The 23,525-nt window shown below is 35.8% G+C and overlaps 1 protein-coding gene across 1 annotated transcript in view; it reads left to right on the forward strand.

Moving 5' to 3' along the window:
* The window catches only part of LOC112107510 (exocyst complex component 2), a 208,695-nt gene that overhangs the window by 37,225 nt on the left and 147,945 nt on the right, over positions 1-23,525 (forward strand). The window contains exons 5-6 of the mRNA XM_026658728.1: positions 7,378-7,491; positions 11,557-11,681. Of these exons, the coding sequence (XP_026514513.1) occupies positions 7,378-7,491; positions 11,557-11,681 (239 nt within the window). The remainder of the gene's footprint in view (positions 1-7,377; positions 7,492-11,556; positions 11,682-23,525) is intronic.

The following is a 23,525-nucleotide window of genomic DNA, read 5'->3' on the forward strand; positions in this document are numbered from 1 at the left end:
AGCAGTAGTGTACATACATGAAATGTACATGTAAGTAGGAGTTTAATGTCTTCATGACCAGTCTGTCTGAATGCAAAAAAGAAAGTGAGAGTTGCTGCTTTTGCATGAGTCAGGATTTAATAAATATTTTATGGGTGTACCCAGCATGCAAGCTGTCATCTTTCAACCTGCAAGTTTAATAATCGGTATTTATTGGCAGTCTTTGACTGTTAGGTCCTTCATATTTTTAAAGTCGTAACTGCTGTTTTTGTACACATGGTGCCTTAGTAGTTATAAAAATGCAACTAAGTGCCTAAAAAATATTAAGTTCATTTTGCAAGGAGACCAGGACTTGGTGATAAAAATTTACAGATGTGACTTTATTATGCTGATTCAATATTTACAAACAAATATACATTCCTAAGATGATTTCTTCTCTGCCATTGTCAGGTCTTTTTTTATAACTTCAAACATAAAAGCAGGTACAAATTAGAAGAGGCTTTGTTACCCAGCTTTGGAACTCAAGTGCAACGCTAGTGTGTTTTCTTTACCAGGCTTTGTGGTTTGTTCAAAATATTGAGTCTGCTTGTTGAATTCTAGCTTTGTAGTGTAGCCATCAGCTTGTAAAGGTAAAGCAAGAATTCAACAGAAATTGAGTTAACAGTGTCTTCTACTTTTATTTGGTGGCTTGAAATTTAAAGTAGATTTGATTTTTTTCCAAGGTGTGTTGCTGGCTATGATATTATTGAAATGCAGCCAGAAACCCAGCAGAAGAAGAGGTACCAAGTAGTGACCTAGAGCTGGAAAACAGGGAAAAGTAACATAAAAATACTAATTAATAAGGGATGGTGGTGAAGTATGTTTGATTTTACTATTTAAAATTTGTACAAGAACAGATTGGTAGGTTAATGATTTAATACCTAGAATTTTAAAACAGAAAAAGAAAAGAATTTGCAATATCTACTTCATGATAACAATGGGAGAAACGTTAATGAAATTCAGACCTACAGACAACTTGTTTTGAATGATTACTTGCTATATCAATAGATATACCTAGTCAAAACAGCCGAACAAGGTAGTGTGTACTACAGTTTTTTCCTTGTAACCTTTTCCAGACCATGAAAATGAATGCAACTGCAAAGCAGCAACTGCAATCAGACCTAACGGTATCTAGTTTGGTTAGAAATTCTCTTGGAATAATGTTTGTTGTTTTGCATGCTGCATGGGTTGTCACTGTGGATCAGTCTCGTACATGAAAGCAATTGTTGACATGCTAAGTACATTCCACATTAGCTCTGCATCCACCCACTCAATACAGATACTTGCATCTTCCCACGGCCAGCTTCTGAAACTTTTCAACCGGGAAGATGTAACAGACTGATCTTACACTGCCACCTAATGGAGTATGTCAGTTTTCTATTGTGATATGAGAGAAGACTGTTTCAGTGGATAACTTCCAACATTGAACTTGGCTAATTGAAATTTACAGCAGCAGATAGACAATGGAAGTTTAAATTTTTCTACTGTCGGTTTTGTAAACTGCTGCATTCAGTTATACAAGTTATGAGATCTACAGATGAAAAGTGCTATATAAATGGCCATGTATTATTATGCTGTAAAAATATTGTAACATTTTAGTTACACTTTGTGATATTGAGCCATCAGTTTTAGCAACCTACTTTTCTTACAGTCTTCCACTGAGTCTCTCTTAACAGCATTCTCCTATGATTAGAAGCTGTTCTGACATTTCAATATCTTGTCTCTGCTGGGACCATCACTATGTCAAATTTTGCCAGAGTGAGTCATTGCCTCTCTCCTGCTATTGCAGAGGTCCTTGTTAACACTTTGGATTTGTCCTGTTTAGTCTACTCCAATGTCCTTTTTGCTCGTCTCTCTGCATGCACGATTAACAGAGTACAGCTGGTACAAAATCCTGCTTCTAGGAGTCTGACTGATACCAGACAGAGCAAGCTCATACAATAACTCTAGTTTTAGCTTGTTTATGCTGGTTGACATTCAGAATCTGTGTTTATTTTAAGTTGCTCCTCTTGACCTATAAAGTCCTCTGGAATCTAGTTCAAGTTACCTTTTGGTGACTGTATCCAGTTTTCGGGCCTGATTTTAGTCTCTAAATGGGTTTATATTGTTATGTACACTGAAAAATCTACGACTGGATAGCTAATACTTTGTAAAAAATATCTTTATAATAAACCCCCTAAAAATGACAAAGAAGCATTAAGTTGTATAAATAGACTAGCTATGTTCATTAGTACGCATTGCCACCTATTGTTGTTCCACTTATTTGTTGTGTCTTTGTTTAAGTTAGAGGCAGTGACAGTTACTTGTTATATTTACCAAGAGCCTAGTCTGATCTTGATTGACTTCTGTGGTTATTATAAATAATAATAGTCTGTGTGTCTGTGCATGCACAAACTTGGTAACAGAATTTGCAAGAAGAGTTTGTATGGGCCTAGGTACATGAAATTAGAATAAAATTAGGTGGACATTGTTCTTGCAGTATGCAATAACATTGGGATTGCTTGGCAGATGCGGCATAAATGACATTAACTGTATTTGACATATTTTCAATCTTGAATGTATGAATATACATTTTAACAGGGAGCAAGGACCTGTACAGCACTATGAGAAGTTAGGAGCTTGCTTCCAGCACACTTGAGGGAAGTGGGGTATAGATGATGGCTCAAATCCAAGTCTAACTTTTGTTGTAGTTAAGATTTGAATATAAACTGTGTGAAATTGTAATGGTTTTATTTTTAAAACACTTCAACCCAAGTAGTCCAACCACTGTTGAAGGGGGAAAAAAAAAAAAAAGACTATTTTCAAAAGGTAACAAGGCTGTAATACCAAATTAGGTTTTTCAATAGGAATAAAGAGCCTTGATAACAAAATCTGATTTTCTCCCCCTTGATAGATATCAAAGTTGTGGGTCATCAAAGAAGGTTGACCCGCCTCCCATCATCTTCTATAATGACAAAGTCCAACAGGCCCAATCCTAGTGATCTCCTCTACAATGGTGTGTGGATGTTAATTATATCATTATAGCTGCCCAATGACCAAAGCATTTGAAGTTATTTCTCACTGTCTCTCTTTTTATATAGATTTAATGGTAAATAAGATGCATAATGGTGTTTGACGCTTTCATATGGTGCCAGCATGATCTCACTTTATGTTCCTATGTGATGTTCCCCACACAATGTGCTGCTGTCATCACCGCTACTTTCCTCACTTAGGAAAGAAAGAAATATCCCGTTCCCAGTAGAGGTAGCTCCTGTTCCCTGGCCAGAGTGTTTTGAGGTAGTAAGCAAGTCCTTAGAAACCAGTTTGTCAGTGGAATGTAATGAAAACATACACAGAATGTTTGCAGAGCCAGTTTCTTGGATACTTCTATCCAGACATTTTTAAAGATCAGATATACTCTCACTTTGATAAGACGCCCTTCTATTTGATTCTCCTGAGTTCTATTTGGATTGTCAGTTTTTCTATCATAGCAAGTCATGAAGACGGGAGTGTTACTAATTCTCACTTCTTCACTAATCTACAAACTTGGTTACTCCATTTCCCCAAAAAAGCTTTGTTAGACGTTACTATGGCACTCTGCTCATTACAAAGATATAAAATATTTTGAAAAACATGCTACTATGATGTATTAAACTCTACTTAATAATATTAGTGGACAAAGTACTCCATGATGTAGTCTTATTTTAATATGCAAAAATTGTTAATCTACTATGCATCGTCCATTTGTTTCTGTGGTTCTGTTATATGTAGTGTCTATGTCTTATCCATATTTGTGTGGTGTTGTCTATGTATGTATCTAATTTATAATCCGAAATAAGTAAATAAACATTTCAAACAAAAAATCCTCTAGAATTTTTGAAAGTGGCCAAATGTCACACTAAAATAAACTAAAATGCAACTAACTTTTAAAGTTTCTTCAGGCTCTTTGATTATTGTGTGTACAAACCAATTTGCGGGACTTGTTTTTTTTAAGCCTGAACAGACTAACTGGAGGGAGTACAGTACATTGAAATAAATGCTAAGAGTTATATTAGCAGTATTTATGTTTGTTTGGTTTTGTGCATGATATAAAGGGAGATGTTGGTAATATTTTGCAGTAATAAGTATTGTCTCTCAGAGGTTTTTTTGGTTCATTTTTAGTCAGATATCTGTCTCTGATACACTCTCAGAAGGTGTGCATCTATTTTGATGCACATGAATAAATCCTGTTTTCCCTATGTGTTGTTAAATGCATGCATTAAGAGATGATACAGTACTTGAATGTCTAGTTTGACTCTTTTTCTTGGCCATTGAAAGATGAATCTTTAGCTAGATTATTGTTTGACCACAAGGGCTGTACATTTATGTAGTTTGTGAGCACTATATTGTATTATAATGATCCTATACATTTTGTTGGTTAATAGGCACTCAGTGATAATCCCACTGTAAAAATTCTTATCCTGGAGTGTCCTTCCTATTTGAAGACTTATAACACTGAGCTACTGTCAAGTACACCTGACCATCAGCATTTCCCAGTCAGTACAATTAGCATCCACAAAATCCATAATCCTATCAGTACTGTAATGAGTCTCACTGCATGCACATATGGATTTTTGTACTCCACATAATTCTTTCACCAAAGGTAGAGAAAACTAATTTGGACCATGTTGTATGCAATCTCTATTTCTCACACGTTTCCCCCCCCCCCTTCTTTCCATTTCTCATGTTGTCTCTCTCCCCCACACCACTTAAATAATAACAAATAATTTAGACAATCCTAGTTGTTTTAATTCAGTAGAGGGTGCCACTGGCAAAAATTTTCTGGGCAAAAGGGTGGTGTCCTTTGCAACTCCTGGTGCTAATAATCCTCAAGATGTAAAGTGTGGTGGAGTAAAGATAACTTCGTTTCTTTGCAATTCTCAACTCTTTTAAAAATACCTATCTTGGATTCACTAGTTCATTTTAATCTGCATTTTGCCTTTCAGCATATTTTTAAAATATATGTGTTAGAACAGTTCATCCTGGAAGCAGGTTTTGTAGTCCTCTTGCCTCTTTGAAATATGTTTACCAATAGTTTGTTTTTAAAATACCTTTCTCATTGTAATTTTCATTTCCAGTGACATGGCTGTTGATACAGCAGGCTGTTGGAGAAGATATTAAATATGTATGTTCAGTGTCTTCTTCATTTTCCTTTTGGTCTTGCCAGTTTAATTTTAAGTGCAAGGTCCTGCAAGTTTGTTTTTTGTTTGTAGTGTGTGTTGCACAGTCTAATAGCAGTTTGTCTAGGTCATATGCCTCAGAGAGGATTTTATTTCAGGGTCTGTGTCTGCATTTATTACTTCATTTTTCGACAACAGTTTTTAAATTTTTTTGGCAGAGTTTGAATTAGTTTCTGATGGTTGGATGCAGCTGTGAGTAGAGAACTGGGAGTGGTGATTTTTTTTTTTTTTTGATTTGGGAATTTTTGACAAATTGTGAACATGTCTTTTATGAATGGGAGAAAAATGGGTTTGATTTTAAAGTTATTTGATTTTAGAATAAATGATGTAAATATGCACTGAGCAGGGGGAAGGAGATGAGTTGCAATAGTTACTTGGCTACTGTAGCCTAACGCTGTTGTGGAGCCATTTTGCTACTGTTTCATTGGCTGCCTACAAAGAGTATTCCATCCCTCTGCACCAATCTCCTTTACTTGGGTTGACATAGAGTCCAGGATTCACCTCTTAATAGATTAAGCCAACTTGAAAGATACTCAGTGTTCCCGATTTTTCATACGAATGTGGGAATCGTAATATCAGGTCTGCGGTCTTTCTAGGACAATATACTATATTTTACAGTGGCCAGTACCAGATGCTTCAAAGGAAGGTTAACCTCCTCCCTAAAAATTAAACAAACAAAAAGCCCCTCAAATGAAATAACCTGAATATAAGGGAAGTTTCTTTCTAACCTTCTACTTTCTGTGTTTTTAAAAAATAAATAAATTGTGCATTAGACAACACACCCATGAATTCAGATTATTTTTATACTACCAATCAGACATATTGAAACTTATTTTTCCCATTGGTTCATAACTTTGTGAGTCTGTGTTCCCTTTAGGCTGAAACTTGTGACAGTCTGGCCCTGTTTTGTAAATGAAAATAAATGAATTAAAATGTTTTGCATACAGATAAGATCAAGTAAATGGAGCACTTCTAACAAATGTGGATGGTGGATGAAATGGAAAGATTTTTATGAAATTCAAAAGACATTATTTTACACATACAAAGGGAAATCTATCCACTACCCACATTTAAAGTATGTTAGATTCTGGTGCAAACTTCAAGTCTAGAAATTCACTTTTGGGGGTTAAAAAGATCAGTGTAATTTCACAACTTTCACCATTTTTAATGCTACACAGTTTAGTCTCATGGTGCTTATTACCCGTTGAAGGTTTTAACATTACGTATGAATTTTCCATACTTTTGTGAGTATAAGCAAAAGTCTTAATTTATTTTAAAATGAGTATAAAAAGTTTTTTTCTACTTTATTTTTCTACGTGAAGTAACATGAGATTGAATATCTGCAGTATATACTCATTCATGTATACATATCTACACTGTGTGTTTATACATACTGGGGACACACAAGGCGTGAGAGAGAGACATTGGGAGTTGGATCAGGCCCTTAGGGACCACCAGTCACTGTATTATCTAAGTACTGATATTGAAAAAAATAAAGGGCTTCAAAGACTTACAGCAAAAGGTGAGCTTTGCTCTCACTTTTCTGGGGGTTAGTTGATAAGTATTCATTTTGTACGTTTTATTGCATTATGAGAGAGTTTGAAATAAGAAGATGAGTTTCTGCCTGCCTTCATATCACACAGTCTTCATTTAATTTGAGTAATCCTTTTACTAAACATAAATATTTTAAAGGCCGTATAAATTGATGTATGCATTCTTTTTCAAGAAAAAAAATATTTGCATCAACAAATGTACATAGATTTCTAAATGCAAATTATAGTATTCAGATATTTTAAAGTTAAAAAAGGAAGTAACACCTTTAGTTGTAAAGAATGTTCATGGTGATACTATTTACTGTTAGAATTGCAGCTGTTGTGTGTAGCACCATTTTAATCTACTACTCCCATGTACATTAGTAAAATCCAAAAATAATGTACCATTTTAATTTCAATTGCCTCTTTCCTAGATGTGTTGGGTTTACCCTAGAACCATTAGTACCAGATTTATTTTGTTAGGTTGTTACAGTTCTGTGTTTTTATTCTGTTACTACTTAGTGTCATGATTTGAAGAATGGAACATGAGCTGTTGTTTTATGTGGTAATTTTTCTTATAACCTTTTGGCAGTAAACACTTTACTTTATAAATTATTTGCCTTTTTCAGAGGCAGATTTCCCCAGAAGGATTTGGAGGCACTGTTTCCTGGGATGAGTGCCGATTTCACTAGTGAAAACTTCTCCGCTGCATGGTATTTGATAGAAAACCATTCAACAACAAGGTTTGTGGACAATAACAATGTTTTTAAAACATCCGACAGTATTTGTATTGTTACTGAGCATCATAGATATCAATGGTGGTAGTAGTGGAAGAAATGTTTGTACTGCAGTAATGTCCAGAGGCCCTAGTCCGATTTGGGCCCCATTGTGGTAGGCAATGTACAGACACGCAGTACAAAACAGTAAGGCTTTTAATCAGCAGGCATGTGAAATGCGGTAATAGAAAAAGGTAGGACCCTCCAGTGAGATTCATGGGGTGAAGTTTTGGAAATTTTTGCCAATGACTCCATCATAATGCTTAGGAAGAGCAACTTCTAGCTTTTGCTTGTGTGCAAACCTTCAGAATTGTGTACACAGAACTTGCTCTCATAGCCGCCTAATTCAAAGCCCATTGAAATTAATGGAAACATTTTCCTGATTTCAATAGAATTTTGGTCAGGCATGGGATCGTGGTAGTTACATGGATACATTATGTACATACACTTTTGCATAAGCAACTGAACATGCACAATTCTGCAATTTTTGACTACAGTAGATTTAATGGAGGATGGAGCACTGTTTAAAAAAATGTGAATTTTAATATTCTTGTAATGATATTAGCTTGAAACCGGGTATTGAAATAAAGACTTCATTTGGTGTAGTAATTTTCTCTTGCATTTTAGTGGTAGAACGTGTTCAGTTTACCAGGATCCAAGAAGGCTATGACCACTTTAAATGAAAAGCACACAGTTGTTTAGATGGGCATAGAATACTTTTCATTTACTCCTGAATTGAAACTATGACTGAAAGATCTCTAATTATAAGACAAAAGAGCTGCTCCAATAGCAAGGGAACAGTATGTTCCAATACATGTGTAAGAAGAAGAGTGTATTTGAAATAAAAGTAGTTGGGAGGAAAAATTACTAAAATGACTTTTCATTAGTTGTCTAAGCTCTATGAGCCTGATTCTGGCATCTTTACTTACAGTGAATAGTAACTCAGTGGGACCACTCATTGTAAAGATTGCAGACTTGAGCCCTAAAATAGATCTTTGTGGTTACCATTCAGGAACTGTTAACAGGACCAGGAATCTATCTTTTGGTTTACCAGGATTTAACTGGAATGTAAGCAACAGAATAATTCCACAATCAGCTCTCCAATAAAACAGTATGTCGATGAATAAAATACTGAAATTGTGGCTGTTGAGAAGATGCTGCTGGCCATGAGTTGAAAACATAAATAACTACATAGACAACAACGTAGCTTGACATAGACTTACTTTCTTAACGGTTTCACATTGTTGTGTTGGATCAGTGCCTAGTGATGCATTCATGTGTGAAGCCTCATATTAAAATGGCATGTTGTTACATTTTTCTGCCCATATTAACTCAAGGCATGGAATCTGTCTTTGGAAAATAATTTGTCACAACTTTCTACAAAACCGTTCTTGTGAAGTACAAATTATTGTTGTATAGCTTTCTTTATTTGCTTATCTCATTAAGCTGTTTTTTGCATTGGGTCCACTGCTCTGGGCTGAAGCCATAATTCATAGGTATTTCTGTTCAAGCCAATGCAATGGGGGCAGAGTGCACCTTTATTTTGTATTGATTTATTTTTAAATGGAAAGCACTTTCTGTTTGCATGTTTGCTGAACCAACTCATCATAAGTATAAACAAGGAACAAGGGTAGGGCAAAGTGAAGGAAAACTGAAAATTTAAAGTGGCAAAGATGCAAATATTTTTTCAGACTAGTAACAGCAAGGAAGACTTGAATGATAGATATGATTTGATGATGATTCAGAGGTGATTATAGATTAACAGACAAAGTTGTGGATTAAGGATAATTCTGAATCTGCTGGATCTTTAACTATTTTCCCAAGGCTAGAAATTTCAAAAACATGGGACGAAGAAGACGTTACCCAGGTGGAGCAGAACATCAGAGTTTCAGATATTCAGTACTAGGAAGTTATGGGGTGTGTTTGATAGAACAAGTACATAAATGAGAACTAGAAGACTTAAGAGTTAATTAAGAAGGATAGACATAATCAAGGACAGATCCATGCCATGAGCTAATACTGAAAGAAAAATGTAAAAAGATTCCACTGAGTAGGCTTTCATTGACATAGAAATGGTGGGGCACAAGGTTGGGATTTGGGACTCCTGACACCTGTTCCTAACTTTGCTACTACTTTGTTGTGTAACCTTGGGCAAGCTAGTTAGGGTAAAATTTTCAAAAATGCCAAAGTGACGATTAAGTCCCACTGAAAGTCAGTGGGATGTAACTTGCTATGTCATTTAAGGTTTTTCAAAATTTTAGCTTTGTCCTCTCTGTACCTCAGTTTCTTCATTGCTAAAGTGGAGAGAATACTCATCCCATTTTGTAAAATGCTTTAAAATGTATTGATGAAAAGCACTGTATAACTACTAGGTGGCATTATTTTGGCCCCCACGTACCTTACTTGTGCTGTTGTGTTGTTGTTTTTTCAGAAGAGCGCAGCATATCCTTAATGTCCCTACCCTTTATTTAACCCCAGGTAGCAGGAACCCTGAATGTGTGGAACTTTGATGTTTTGGTTAGCTCATGTATGTTTTTTCCTTGAAGGAAATTCAGATTTTTTTCACCCTAAAATTATTTTCCTGACAGAACATTATAACAAGTATAAACAAACTCTTCAGACTTCATATTAATTTATCAGCTAACAGGGAAACATTAGTTAAAAGAGAGCAGTGCTGATTTTGTTGAGCCCAGCAGTCTGAAAGTGCTGCTAGTAAGAAGTTCGTATTGTACACCCAAATAGGCCATTTCAGACAGTGAGTAATATGATTTCCGACCAGCAAATGGAAACGGGAAATAAAGCAAAACATTGTGACATCATCCCTGTATAAAGGGAAATGCCTTTGCACAGTGCACCAGTGCTTTCCTGTCTCGCAGCAGGTGGGGATCACTTTCTGACTGACTGAGCTCAAATTAGTTAGTTTTTAGTTTGTTCTTTCAACAAATCTTTTACTAATGCTTTTAAACTGACAGTTTTTGGTACTATTGTGTTAGGTGTATCCACATTGGTGGATTTTTTAATTTCCATCCCTCACTGTCTTCTTGAGCAGTCATTGTTTAAAATTTTTTGAAATAGCTTTGAAAAATCACACTTTTTTCTAATTATAATTGGTATTTCCATGCTTACTAATGGTGGCTAATTAAGTAAGCTAACTTGTGATAACTTGTCCCTGAATACAAGAAACAAATAGTATATGTGTAGTGGTTAATCATGAATTACAGATATTATTACTTTGAAAATAATCAAAGCTAGTTGAAACTAAATTTCCAATTTAAAAATTTCACTAAAGCAAAAACGGATAAAAAATCTAGGAGTACTGAGGAGCAGTAATATGGAAATATATCTAGTATAGGAGTGACACTGGACAACTAGTTAGACATGAATATGCAATGCAGTATAGTAGCAAAAAACCCAGTAGGCTGCATGTGCAAAAGCATAAAGGAATGGAACAGGAATGTGTTTTTCTCAAAGGCTTTGATGCAAAATTGCATTTAGTTCGGGACCTCATTATCAAGAAGATGTTGGTAAATTTTGAGTGACTTTGGAAATTAAAAACAAAAGTGAATGGGATTAAGTTTAAAAGAGTTAAATGTACATTGTTTGGCTAAGTGTACACAGAAGAAAAGAGGTAAAAGCAGGTAATTATGTAGGATGGTACAGTGCAAGTGGATATAGCTTGGAGCAATAGGGTGAAATTTAGAAAGGGAAAACTTAGGATCAGTATCAGGCAAGACTTCCTGACTGCGAAACCTACGTAGTGGAAAATCTCTTCTAAGAGAAGTGATGGAAGCCCCTCATTTGGGAAAACTAGATTGTTCAGAACTCTAGAAATGTAACATGAAGAACAATTCTTCGTTGGCAGGAATATGTAGTAGATAACCTAATAAATCTCTCCCTTGTCTAATACTCTGTGATATGATAAAATACTGTAAATTACCATGTCCTGTGTGCTAAATTTTAATACATGACTTTTATTGTATCAATCCCTTTTCATTGTATCAACGACAGTGTTTCTTCTTTGCTTAATTTCAGTTTTGATCAGCTCAAAATGGCAGTCATGAATCTGAAGAAGCAGGCAAACAAGAAAAATGAGGGGAGTCTAGCATATGTGAAAGGAGGTCTCAGCACTTTTTTTGAAGCACAAGATGCCCTGTCAGGTAAATTGATTAATGATCATCAGCAATATAAAAGAAAAATCAAATATTCGTATAGAAAATCTATTTTAATTTACTCATTTCAAAGTAAAAAAGTATGAAGAAGGAAAATAGATTATGACTAACCTAAAATTCCAAATGATCAAGGTTGCAAGATAGGACTGGCCAGCTAGATGTACTAATCAGTGAAAGATGGGCACCAAAAAACCTGCTAGGTATCAAAGATATTCCAGGAAGATTGCATAATCCACAGTATGAAATAATCTAATGAAATCCAGAAGAGCAAGAAAAACATACTAAACCAGAGCTGACAGAAAGAAGATAAATTTCAGACTTTAGGAAAATAGTCTTGGTGCTGTGATGTCTCATCCTGAATTTAGATTGAAATGGTTACCAGTGTACAGTAAGTTCTGACTTGAGAAATCAGGCCAAGAATTTCAAAAATAATTCTAGTCTCTCAATTTTGGGGCGACCAATTTGATAGAGAGGCATTATTTTCATTGAGCCCATCCACCCGCCGAAAAGTAAGGGCCCTTTAAGGTGTTGCAAGATGAGCATGCAAATCTGAGCACTCCTAAATCACTGTTCAGTAGAAAATCTTGGCCTAAGGCTATTTTAATAAGAGACGAGAAATTCTGATGAGACAAAATCTTTTGGTGGCAGGTTTGAGTGATGTAACTAAGTGGAGAAAAATAGAGTAGGGTGACTACTATCATTTTAAAGGATCCTAGTACTGCTGGTCAGGTTCTAGTTACCTTTGCAGTGGTTCTAATGACCACGGTTAAAGCTTTCAATAGCTTTTAGAGGTGGGGAGGGATCTCGTTCTCTTTAGGAAGTGCATCACAGAAATGTGATACTGTGCTTGTGGAACATTTATAGTCTGTTACTGTGTTTATAGATCTAGTAACTGCCATAGATGTTTAATAGTTGCAGACAAAAGTGGAATAGGAAAGAATATGCTGAAATGTCATTTTAGAGGGCTTGTTACTTCCAACGTCTGTAACAGACATTTTCTTACATGAAAAATGCTGATAGATCATGTTTTATTTTTTTTCAGTAATCCGAAATCACCTGGGCAAATCTGAAATCCTAATTTATAAATAATCCTAAATCTATGAGTTAATGTGAAAATTTGACTTTAAATTCCTATGATTACACCCAAATTCTTTTTGCTGTAGAGATAATATAATATCAAAATATACTCCACTACAGTTCATAACACACTTTTCCAACAATAACAACAAAAAGGTAGTCCTAATGGATATGTGGTAACTCTGCATGTGACTTCTTGGAAGATTATTTTGGGAATTCTCTTTTCTCTGACTTATGAAGGCTGGGTGGGGATTTGCAATGCATTATTATAAAGTGTGTGTCTTTTCAGTAAGACCAAAAAACTCGTCTGCAGTTGTTTCTCTTGTCCCTTCCTTGTGAATCCATGCTCTGTAAGACCAGCCTCATAAGAGATTAAGAGGCCAGAGAGCCAGCCAAACTACAAGTTTTTTTTAGAGTTAATTTTACAAATATTAGCCAAACAAAAGGAAAATTGCAAAGCACCATTTATTTCATTTAAAAAAGTGTCTGCTTGAATACAAAAATAGTTGCTAGCATAATACCTTTCTGCATTTTTCAGCTGGTATTCTGCAGCTTTCCAGTAGCCTCATTCAGAGTGTTTTAGCTGAACTAATTCTGTGCTTTCATTTCTGTTCATTTTAGGGGCATATCCCCCCATCTAAAAAAAAGTCTTAGTGCAGCTGCTTTTGTATTATAAGCACTATGAATTGAAAGAAGAGTACTGTAGATCTTGGTGTCACTTTGTGCCTATGATCAGTGACGTGGTTTGAGTCTTCCTCCCAGAGACCCCTAATGAGCATTCAAAAGGAAACAGACTTGTAGTTTGTGCCAGTGTAAACAGTGAATAAAAAAAAAAATCATTGAGAGGAGAAGAATGACCCTGATGCTGATGCTGCTGAAAATTAGCATCTTTAAGGCTTTGAATCTCCTCCTTGCATTCAGACCTGTAGCATTAGAATTGGAGGGCGTTTTGTATTTGATTTCTAAAACTAATTCTTGGGGAGGACACAATTAGAGCTATGGGAATAACTAGTTTTTGATTTGCTGGCATTTTCGAACAATCTAAAATAAATTTCACTTAGGGCAGAACAAAACATTTCATTTTGACAAAATAATTTCATTTTGATTTTGACTATATGTAAACGTTTGATTTAAAAAAATGAAATTTTGAAACAAAGTTGTTTTGAACCAAAAAAATCAAAACATTTTGTTTAAAAAATGTCAAAACAATTTTTTAAAATGTTTTTAGTCTTTGTCCCCTCCTTCCCCAAGTTAAACAATTTGGTAAAACTGACACAAGTCTGCAGACTATTTGTGACACCAAATCTACATTTTTCACTAAAAGATTTGGCTGAAAAATTCCATCCGGCATTAGTTATAGTCTATTCCCTTTCCCCAGCGTTCAGTCACCCTCCCTCCCCATGTTTCCCGTCCCCATTGGCTCCTCATCTAGTCTGTCACCATTCTGCTGCTGTTCCTTGACCCAGTCTCTTTATGCAGCCACTCCCAGTTCTTCCCCCGCATCCTGGTTTCTCATCAGATCTGTTTTGCCTTCATCTTTCTCCTTCCTCCAACCGGGGTCCCAGTTTCATTGTCCAGTCAGTACCAGTCTACCCCCATCCCAATACCCAGTCTTACTCTCCCACCCCGATCAGCTTCCAGTTCCAGTCTCCTTATCACACTCCTTGTCCCACTCTACTCCTGGTAGGTTTGGCTCTTGTCTCCCTGCATTCAAATCAGGCAACTCCCTATACACCACGTTGGCATCAGTAGGGGAGGGCATTCAGAGTTCAGGAGAGAGACTCTCCCTGCTTTCAATTCCATTTCTTGACCAGAATCCAAAACAGCCTGCAGCATCCCAAAGTTGCAATTGCAGGGATAATCCTGCTCAGCCCCCTGCTGGCCTGAGCAGGAGCATGCCAAGAATGGAAATTTTAGCTATTAAATTCTAGCATGTATTTATGAGCATGTACAAATTGCAAAATTTTCAAAGGCGTATAACTTGGCCCAATGATGGGTGGATTTAACAGGGATGGCAAAAGGCACATCTGTGACAGGCTGCCCTTTGACCAAATTTCAAGTTCCTGCACCAAAGCATGGGGGCTCTTGAGTTTCTCAAAGAGAAGGTTACCAGAATTTTTTAACATGGGCAAAACAATTTATTTTTCTCTAGCCTCATTCTCAGAAATGGCTGAAACTTTTGGCTGAAAGTTTCCAAAAACATTCAGCCTGAGTCAGAGACCTGGCATGGAACATTTCAACCCAATCTCTTCATCAGAGTTGTTTATATTCAATTACAAAGCCCCATTACACTTAAATGTAGGAGTTTATTATTATTTGTTGATGTTGTAGGTTATACAGTATTAATTTGCATAGGGAGTTATAATGCTGGTGATGTCTTCCCATGCAAGTACAGTGGAATTTCCATGTAATATTTTTCCTCATTTAAATTCTAGACACGTCTTTTTGTTTTTAAACTGAGCTACATCAGAGACAGCTGATATTTTAAAGCTGAAATGTGGCTTCAACATAATCCTTAATAAAGAATATAAGCTTGATTCTGCAAACTGCTTCACTAAATAGCTGTTAAACTATACAGCTGTCAAAGTATCACATGAACTAGAGAGAGAAAATACATCTTAGATCACATCTAGTCCATCTCTCCTGCCAATACAGTCTAAATGTCCTGTGTTTATTGAATTTCCTCCACTTCCTGACAGGAAATCCATTAGATTGTGGAATAGCCTCCCCACAGGAGGCATTCCATGATAGCCTACATTTTCCCTATCAGTTTTATCCCAATACCGCTATATTATCCCCAAACAATTTTTTTCCACTCTTTGTTTACTCCTCTCAATTATTTGTGAACTATTACCATGTCCACCTTTTTTCTGTTTAACAAAGCAACCTACTTCTAGTTCTTTTTAATCTTTCCTCTTAAATTGGTTTTTCCTAATCAATAGTCATTTTTGCTTCGTTTTCTTGAACTCCTTAATTTGTTGTGAAATCTACAGTATTAAGAAATCACCACATTTCATAGTAAAATTTTATTGAGAAATAGAATGCTATGTCACCTGACCCCAGGTGTTTTGTATTTTCATTTAACTGTAAAGTGGAAGAACAAATATGTTTGTACATTTTTAAGCTTACATTTTTAACAATTTTTTTTTTAAGATAAAGGGCCGGATCTTGCCTACAGTTATTCACAGATTTATGTGTGGCTGCTCCTGTTAGTAAGGGCTTGAAAGATTGGACCCAGATTTATTAAGTAGACTGTCAAAACTGATGAAATCTTTACATCAATTTCAATGTATCTTTACAAAAAATAAATAAGTGAAAAACATAAAGAGTTGTACCAAAAGATGCTTCTTACATTGTGCAATTTGGAAAGTGTTTACTAAGAAAATAAGAGGTCAAGTAGGCCAGACATATTGTTATTTGGTTTAATTTCCTGGAAAATAAGAATGCCTTATCAGATCCCCATGTCTCTTTGTCCGTTAGCTTGGCTGACAGTTTGACAGTAACTTTACTATAGAGGAGATGTTCAACAGGAAGTTTGCTTTGTCAGTGAAAGGAGGCTGTAAACTGAACTGAGGGGAACAAGGCTCACCTCAACTTGACCCATTTGTCAGCATCAGTTATGTAGCTGGTTTATTTCCCATAATACTAATGGTAACCTAGAAAGTAGCATTCCAAACAGGGCTACTGTTCCTTTCATCGTATTGCCTTTGACAGACCACATACCGCCATAAAAGATTCTGGACAGATAGTAATCTAATATATATTTTAAAATGAACTCTTTAGAATCTTTACACTGCAAGATTTCTTTTTAGTTAAGTACAGATTAGAGACATACACATTTGCATTTACTAAATTACCTGAATTTTCAAGTGTGTGACAGTCACATTACCAGTTATCTTTCTTCCTGCCTTTTGGATATGTTGAAAAATTCTAAAATAAGTTATAGTTTGAGATTATGACACTGAGTAGGGCAGCTTTGCACAGCTCATCTAGTGCAATTCTGCTGAAAAACTGGTTTAATTAGCCCTTGGAAGAACCCACTAGAGTAGAGGGATCCTTGGGTGGCATAATTCCCCCTTCTCCCATGGCTAAATCAGGGTGTGGCCAAGGGAAAGTGGGCGTGGCCAGGGCATCTCTGTGCCCTGGTGAACCCTGTTGTCTATAATGGATCCTTGGTTGCTGAACAAGTTAGAGCAGCATTTAGGCTACTTTAACTTGCACCTAGTGACAGGCCCAGAGCAGAATGATTCCAATCTCAGGTGAGTGCAAAGTGTGGTTTGCAGACCACATCATGCCCTCCTTTGCTCTCCCCAGCCTTGATTTGGCATGGACACAGCCACAACCCACCATTTGGCCCAGTGTCAGGAAACTTATGGTGTGGTATTACTACTGCTTAATCCAGTTTCTCCAAAACAAAAGAAACCACTACATAGTCATTCAGTTCTGACTCAGTCTGGGGTCTTGGGAAACTAACAACTGATGTTTGCCTGCCATATAAATGTTCCTTCCTGTTGGACAGTCTGAAGCTATCCAAGTACGTTGTGCGTATTTTCACAGCACGCTAGTAATGCAACAGATGTGTTTGACATGACACATTCATTCTAAGGTCCTGCATTTTCAATAGTTTTTATTCATCAATCCAATTTTGGGATGGAATTATACAGTTAAGAGCTTAAAAACATATACTGGAAGGGGCAATGTTCTGCCTACTTGTCCATGGGCAGCCAAACTTTCAAATTTGGTTGTCTTACAAGAAAACCCATTTGTCAAATTTTCATGCTGTGGTTTCATTCAGAAGTAAATTAAATATTGTTGCTGCTGTTATTGTCTAATGTCAGTAGCATTCTTTGCATTCTGCTTGTTTTGCTTTGGTCTACTGTCCCGGGTTACTCATTATTATTCTCTTGTTTTTAGTGTGTCAGGCACTAGGTCTTATATATTAAGTTTTAGCCTCACTTTAATATAAATTCACACTGGCTGAGGAGAAGCATATTAGACTGAGAGTCAGAAGTGAGACTGTATAATAATGCATTTTAATTCCAAATAAATATCCTAGTACTTCAAATAATATTATGGACAATATCCGTCTGACTTGAAATGTAGATCTGTTCATACAGAATAGCACTAGTCTAGTCCCTTCTGTTGAGTGCTCTTTGTGATTATGTAAATGAATATTTTGTTCTTGGTCCCACACCAAGGTAGTAGAGAATAGCCTGGCAAGGGTGTAAACCATCTATTATTGATTTATTTATTTATTTATTTATTTTTATGGTAGCACTTAAAGGTCAACCAAGATTGGGGCCACATTGAGCTGGGCAGTGTACAGAGTAAGAGGACACTTCACTAGTATCTACGTCAAGTACTGGAGTACTTTCTTGTGGGGGGAGATAGGGGAGCTTGTTTTTATTAAATTCATTGCAGATTATCCATGCTCTATTACTGCTTTGCTACAGGACAACAAAAACAATATTTCTACCAAGAACAGTGTATTCTGAAAGGCAGGTGGTCTGATAGTTAAAAGCTTTTAATTAAACATGCATATGCATTGTAATTTGTTGTGGATTTGATGGTAATCAGGTGTCATTTCAGATAAAACCAACATCTTGGACACTCTCCTCCTCTTCTTTGCACAATACCTAATGAAATAGCAGGTTGTCAATATATACATTTACATTTCCACAATGGGCCAATTCTTTTTGACCGTTAGGTCATCATGTTGAGCCAAAGGTTAAAACCATGTGAGTGGTGGTTGCTACAGCCTAGTGAATCTGGCATACATATATTCAAAAGCAGTTTCAAGATGATACATCTGATTGACTGATTGATTTACTTAATGCAGCTTTGCCTTTAAAACCCCAGAAATGTTTATTCTGTCAAATGTACCATCCTAGAGTTAAGCTTCCTGACATATGGGACAGACTTGTTTTTCATTGCTGCAAGTCCAGCATAGCACTTCCTAGGTTTTGCAAAGTATCAAACAAGAGATTTCTCTTTTAAAAATAAGAGAGACTTCAGTTGGAATGGTGGTTGAGTCCATGCTGAAATACATGTGCCCAAAACTTGTGCATGTCTTGAGCACCTTAAGAATGATCCATATTTGATCTGCGTCAGCCTCTGACTTAATGTCTTCTAAACTGATGACAGCCTTCAGACCTCTGGCCTGAAGATCAATCCTGAACACTTGGTCGATTCCTCCAAAATATCTGGTAATTACCTTAAACTCACCAGAGACAGTTTGAAGTTACTGTCACGTTTTTATGACTTAGAGTTTATTTTGAATCCCATTTTCAAATTTTATTTTTCAATTGTTTAAGCTATAGATAATCTTTTATTAGACCAGAATATAAAGCTGAAGGTTGTGGTTGGTGCTGTGCACAAAAAGAAACATATCTTGTCTAACTATGACCTACATGTCGTTTGAAAGCCCATAGTCTCCACTACATAGTTTAAATTCATGTTGTTATTTCAATTTTGATTCAAACTCTTCTTGTCCTTATCTCCACAACTTGTAAAGCTGCTTTTATGCCTTATGTGATATCTTGAGATGTCCGAGTTCCCAAGTTCACCGGGTCACTAAAGAGAGTATAACTTTTCCTATTCTGTAAAACCTGACATAACCAGAATTGCTCAGCTGCGGATTTTTTCAGTGGCTCATTCAGCGGAGTAATAAACCTAGCTTTTAATATACATTTCTGAGACACTTCCCTAAGAGACTTTGCGGTTGCTTATATAAACTTTCTTCCTACGTGGATGCATTGTTACCAAGTTTTGAAATTTTATTATAAGTCTCACAGTAGTTTGTGTTTTTCTTAAAACCCCAGGCCCTGGAGTCAGGTTATTATTTGAGACTCTCTACTTTAATAAATAAATACATATTTTTCTTGCCGTTGTGGTTGTGGGGAAAAGCATGAAAAAGCTCAAAAAAACAAAAGATAATTAAACACAATCCAACATTATTTCAAAATCTCATGCTTTTTGAGGCCCAACATATTTTTTCAGTAGTTAGTTAGGCAATGTTTTGGATGTTAATGCAATATGATTCAAGATTAAGGCCATGTTTTTCCTTCAAGTTGCAAAATATTTCAATATTTCTGAAAATGAAATCATATTTAGTGACACTGTAAGTGACAGTACACCACATTGCTAATTTATAGATCTTTTAGCATTTTATGGAGCAATCTAGTAATAGCTTCTTGAGGACAAAGTGACACACTTCTGTACATTTCAAATGATCAGTAGAACAGTCATATACATATCTGGGATCCATTCTGAAGACTTTACACTTCTCATAGGGGGCATGCCCTTATCAAAAGCTTTTCAGCTTTTCTCCAAATTACACAGATCATTTCATCTTTCTGACATGAAATCCATGGACATTTGGGTTTCCATTTATTCTGGAAAGTGTGTTTACATTTTAGTTTTTCCTATTCCTTCGTATACTTTGGTGCCAGAGGCTTAATGGATACTATGCCCAGGGCCTTCAGAACTATGCTCTGCTGAATCAGTCTGTCTCCCTTAGTTGTTTGTTTTTTGGTTTGATGTGTTCTAGACACTTAAAAAAAAATTTAACTAAGTTTCTGTGCAAAAGCTCTCAGTTTTGGTCTACTTCTGCTTCCGTTGGAAACCAATGGTAAAACTTCTATTGGCTTCAGTGGGAGCAGAGTTAGAGCAATGCTGAGCTGCTTTTGAAAATTTCACCCATAGTTTTTGAACAAATTGGTATTAAAAATAGTGTGTATGTTAAAGACTGACTTGCAAATTTAAATTGCCTGGTTCTGCAAAGCTGTAACAAAGTATTAAACCATCTCTTTCCTAATATTAAATTGTTTTTAACACAAACAGCAACTAATCAAATTGTAGTTTAGATTACTAGAAAGCCTATTGCAGTGTAGTTGCCAGATTAAACTATCACTTGTTTTTCTGGCAAAGATAACTGTCTTTGAACTCTTCAGCTGTGGTTGAAATGCCTAGATTCAGTCTCTCCTTGCCCCAATAACTGCAAACTTTTTATCAGAGCACTAACAATGTTCCAGCTGATGCTCAGATATGGTAAGCCGTGGTCCTAACCAAGCATATGGTTTGTGTGGCTGAGACTAGAGATATAAAATTTCCAGATGTTTTGAAGGCATAGAAAAAAAACATACGGGGAGGGCGGTTGAAAAACAGAAATTTTGGAAAAAATTGAAATATCTGCAGTAGTTACTTGCTTATCAAAATGAAACTTTGCTTCTTTAAGAGTGAGAAATGTATTATGTATAATTTAATTAGCACATAGAGATTACTGCTAGTTACATTTATGAAGTAAATAAGTATAAATTCTTTGTATTTGAATAATGACAAATATTCATAGTAATAGAGATGGAGCTGCACGCTGAGATATTTGTGTATTTTTTGCCTGTTGACATCTCTCTAAAATATGGGGGAGGAGGAATTAAAATATTGAAAATAGAAAGCATCAACATTGTTGACTTGTACACAAAAAGGAAGGTTATCCGTAGGACTCAGAAATAGTATGTAAATTGAGATCTGATGTTATAAAGCAGATACAAAAGAAACTCATGTTTCTAGAGAAAAAGTGCTAAAAATGAACATATTTATATTAGGGTTGTCAAATGATTAAAAAATTTAATCATGATGAATTGCATGATTAAAATTGATTGTGATTAATTGCGCTGTTAATAATAGGATACCATTTAAATATTTTTGGATGCTTTCTACATTTTCAGATATATTGATTTCATTTACAACACAATACAAAGTATATAGTGCTCACTTTATTTTTTATTACAAATATTTGCACTGTAAAAAAACAAAAATAGTATTTTTCAATTCACCTCATACAAGTACTGTAGTGTAATCTCTTTATCGTGAAAGCTGAACTTACAAATGTAGAATTATGTACAAAAATACCCTGCATTCAAAAATAAACTTTAGAGCTTACAAGTCCACTCAGTCCTACTTCTTGTTCAGCCAATCGCTCAGATAAACAAGTTTTTTACATTTGCAGAAGATAATGCTGCCTGCTTATTGTTTACAATGTCACCTGAAACCGAGAACGGGTGTTTGCATGGCACTGTTGTAGCCAGTGCCCCAAGGTATTTACATGGCAGATGTGCTAAAGATCCAGACATCCCTTGATGCTTCAACCACCGTTCCAGAGGACATGCGTTCATGCTGATGATGGGTTCTGCTTGGTAACAGTCCAAAGCAGTGCGGACCAACACATGTTCACTTTCATCATCTGACCCAGATGCCACCAGCAGAAGGTTGATTTTCTTTTTTCGTGGTTCGGGTTCTGTACTTTCCGCATCAGTCTTGCTTTTTTAAGATTTCTGAAAGCATGCTCCACACCTCGTCCTGATTAGATTTTGGCAGGCACTTCAGATTCTTAAATCTTGGGTCGAGTGCTGTAACTATCTTAAAAATTTCACATTGGTATCTTCTTTGCATTTTGTCAAATTTGCAGTGAAAGTGTTCTTAAAACGAACAACGTGTGCTGGGTCACCATCTGAGACTGCTATAACATGAAATATATGGCAGAATGCAGGTAAAACAGCAGGGCACATACAATTCTCTCCCAAGTTGTTCAGTCACAAATTTAATTAACGCATGTGTCATCAGCAGGAAGTATGTACTCTGGAAGAGTGGCCGAAGCATGAAGAGGCATATGAATCTTTAGCACATCTGGCACGTAAATATCTTGCGACGTCAGCTACAACAGTGCCATGCGAATGCCTGGTCTCACTTTCAGGTGACATTGTAATTGAGAAGTGGGCAGCATTATCTCCCGTAAATTTAAACAAATTTGTTTCTCTTAGGGATTGGCTGAACAAGAAGTAGGACTGAGTGGACTTGTAGGCTCTAAAGTTTTACATTGGTTTGTTTTTGAGTGCAGTTATGTAACAAAAAAACCTACATTTGTAACTTGCATTTTCATGATAAAGAGATTGCACTCCAGTACTTGTATGAGGTGAATTGAAAAATACTATTTATTTTATCATTTTTACAGTGCAAATATTTGTAATAAAAATAATATAAAGTGAGCATTGTACACTTTGTATTCTGTGTTGTAATTGAAATTGATATATTTGAAAATGTAGAAAAACATCCACACATTTTAATAAATTTCAATTGATATTCTGCTGCTTAACAGTACGATTAATTGCAATTAATTTTTTTTGAGTTAATCGCATGAGTTAACTGCGATTAATTGACAGCCCTAATTTATACATATTCATTATAGTGTAGTTAACACAGTACAACATTAAGGACCTGCAGTAAATATGGATATATATCCAGATTTTATAGTGAACATTAGACTCTTTAATAGTGCATGATCATTATATATAGTGTGTCATATTTGTAGGCAAATTTAGCCATCATATAAATAAGTATAACTTAAACAGTTAAGTTATCAATTTACTCTTGGAAATGCTACCATAGCTCATGTTTTTTTCTTGTGACTTTTCTAATCAGAATCTCTCTCTCTCTCAAAAATTAACAACTTCTGATTCTGAACTTCCACTATGATCTTCATCTATTTCATTAAACTGAGGATATGCATGGCGTGAAACAAACTCTTTCACATGTTATCGTGTTTCTTGAGTTTGTGTGTATATTTCCAAACATTGACTAGTGTCTTTCTCATGCTTCAGAAGATGGAGGAATCTGAAGCAGATGAGAAGCAAAAGGAGTCAATGGTTGTGCTGTACAGAGGCCTAGCCACCATTTTGTAGGAGCAATGTGCTTTGGCAG

This window comes from Terrapene carolina, unplaced genomic scaffold (genome assembly GCF_002925995.2).
Source record: "Terrapene carolina triunguis isolate 2854851 unplaced genomic scaffold, T_m_triunguis-2.0 Scaffold55, whole genome shotgun sequence".
Taxonomy (NCBI): Eukaryota; Metazoa; Chordata; order Testudines; family Emydidae; genus Terrapene; species Terrapene triunguis.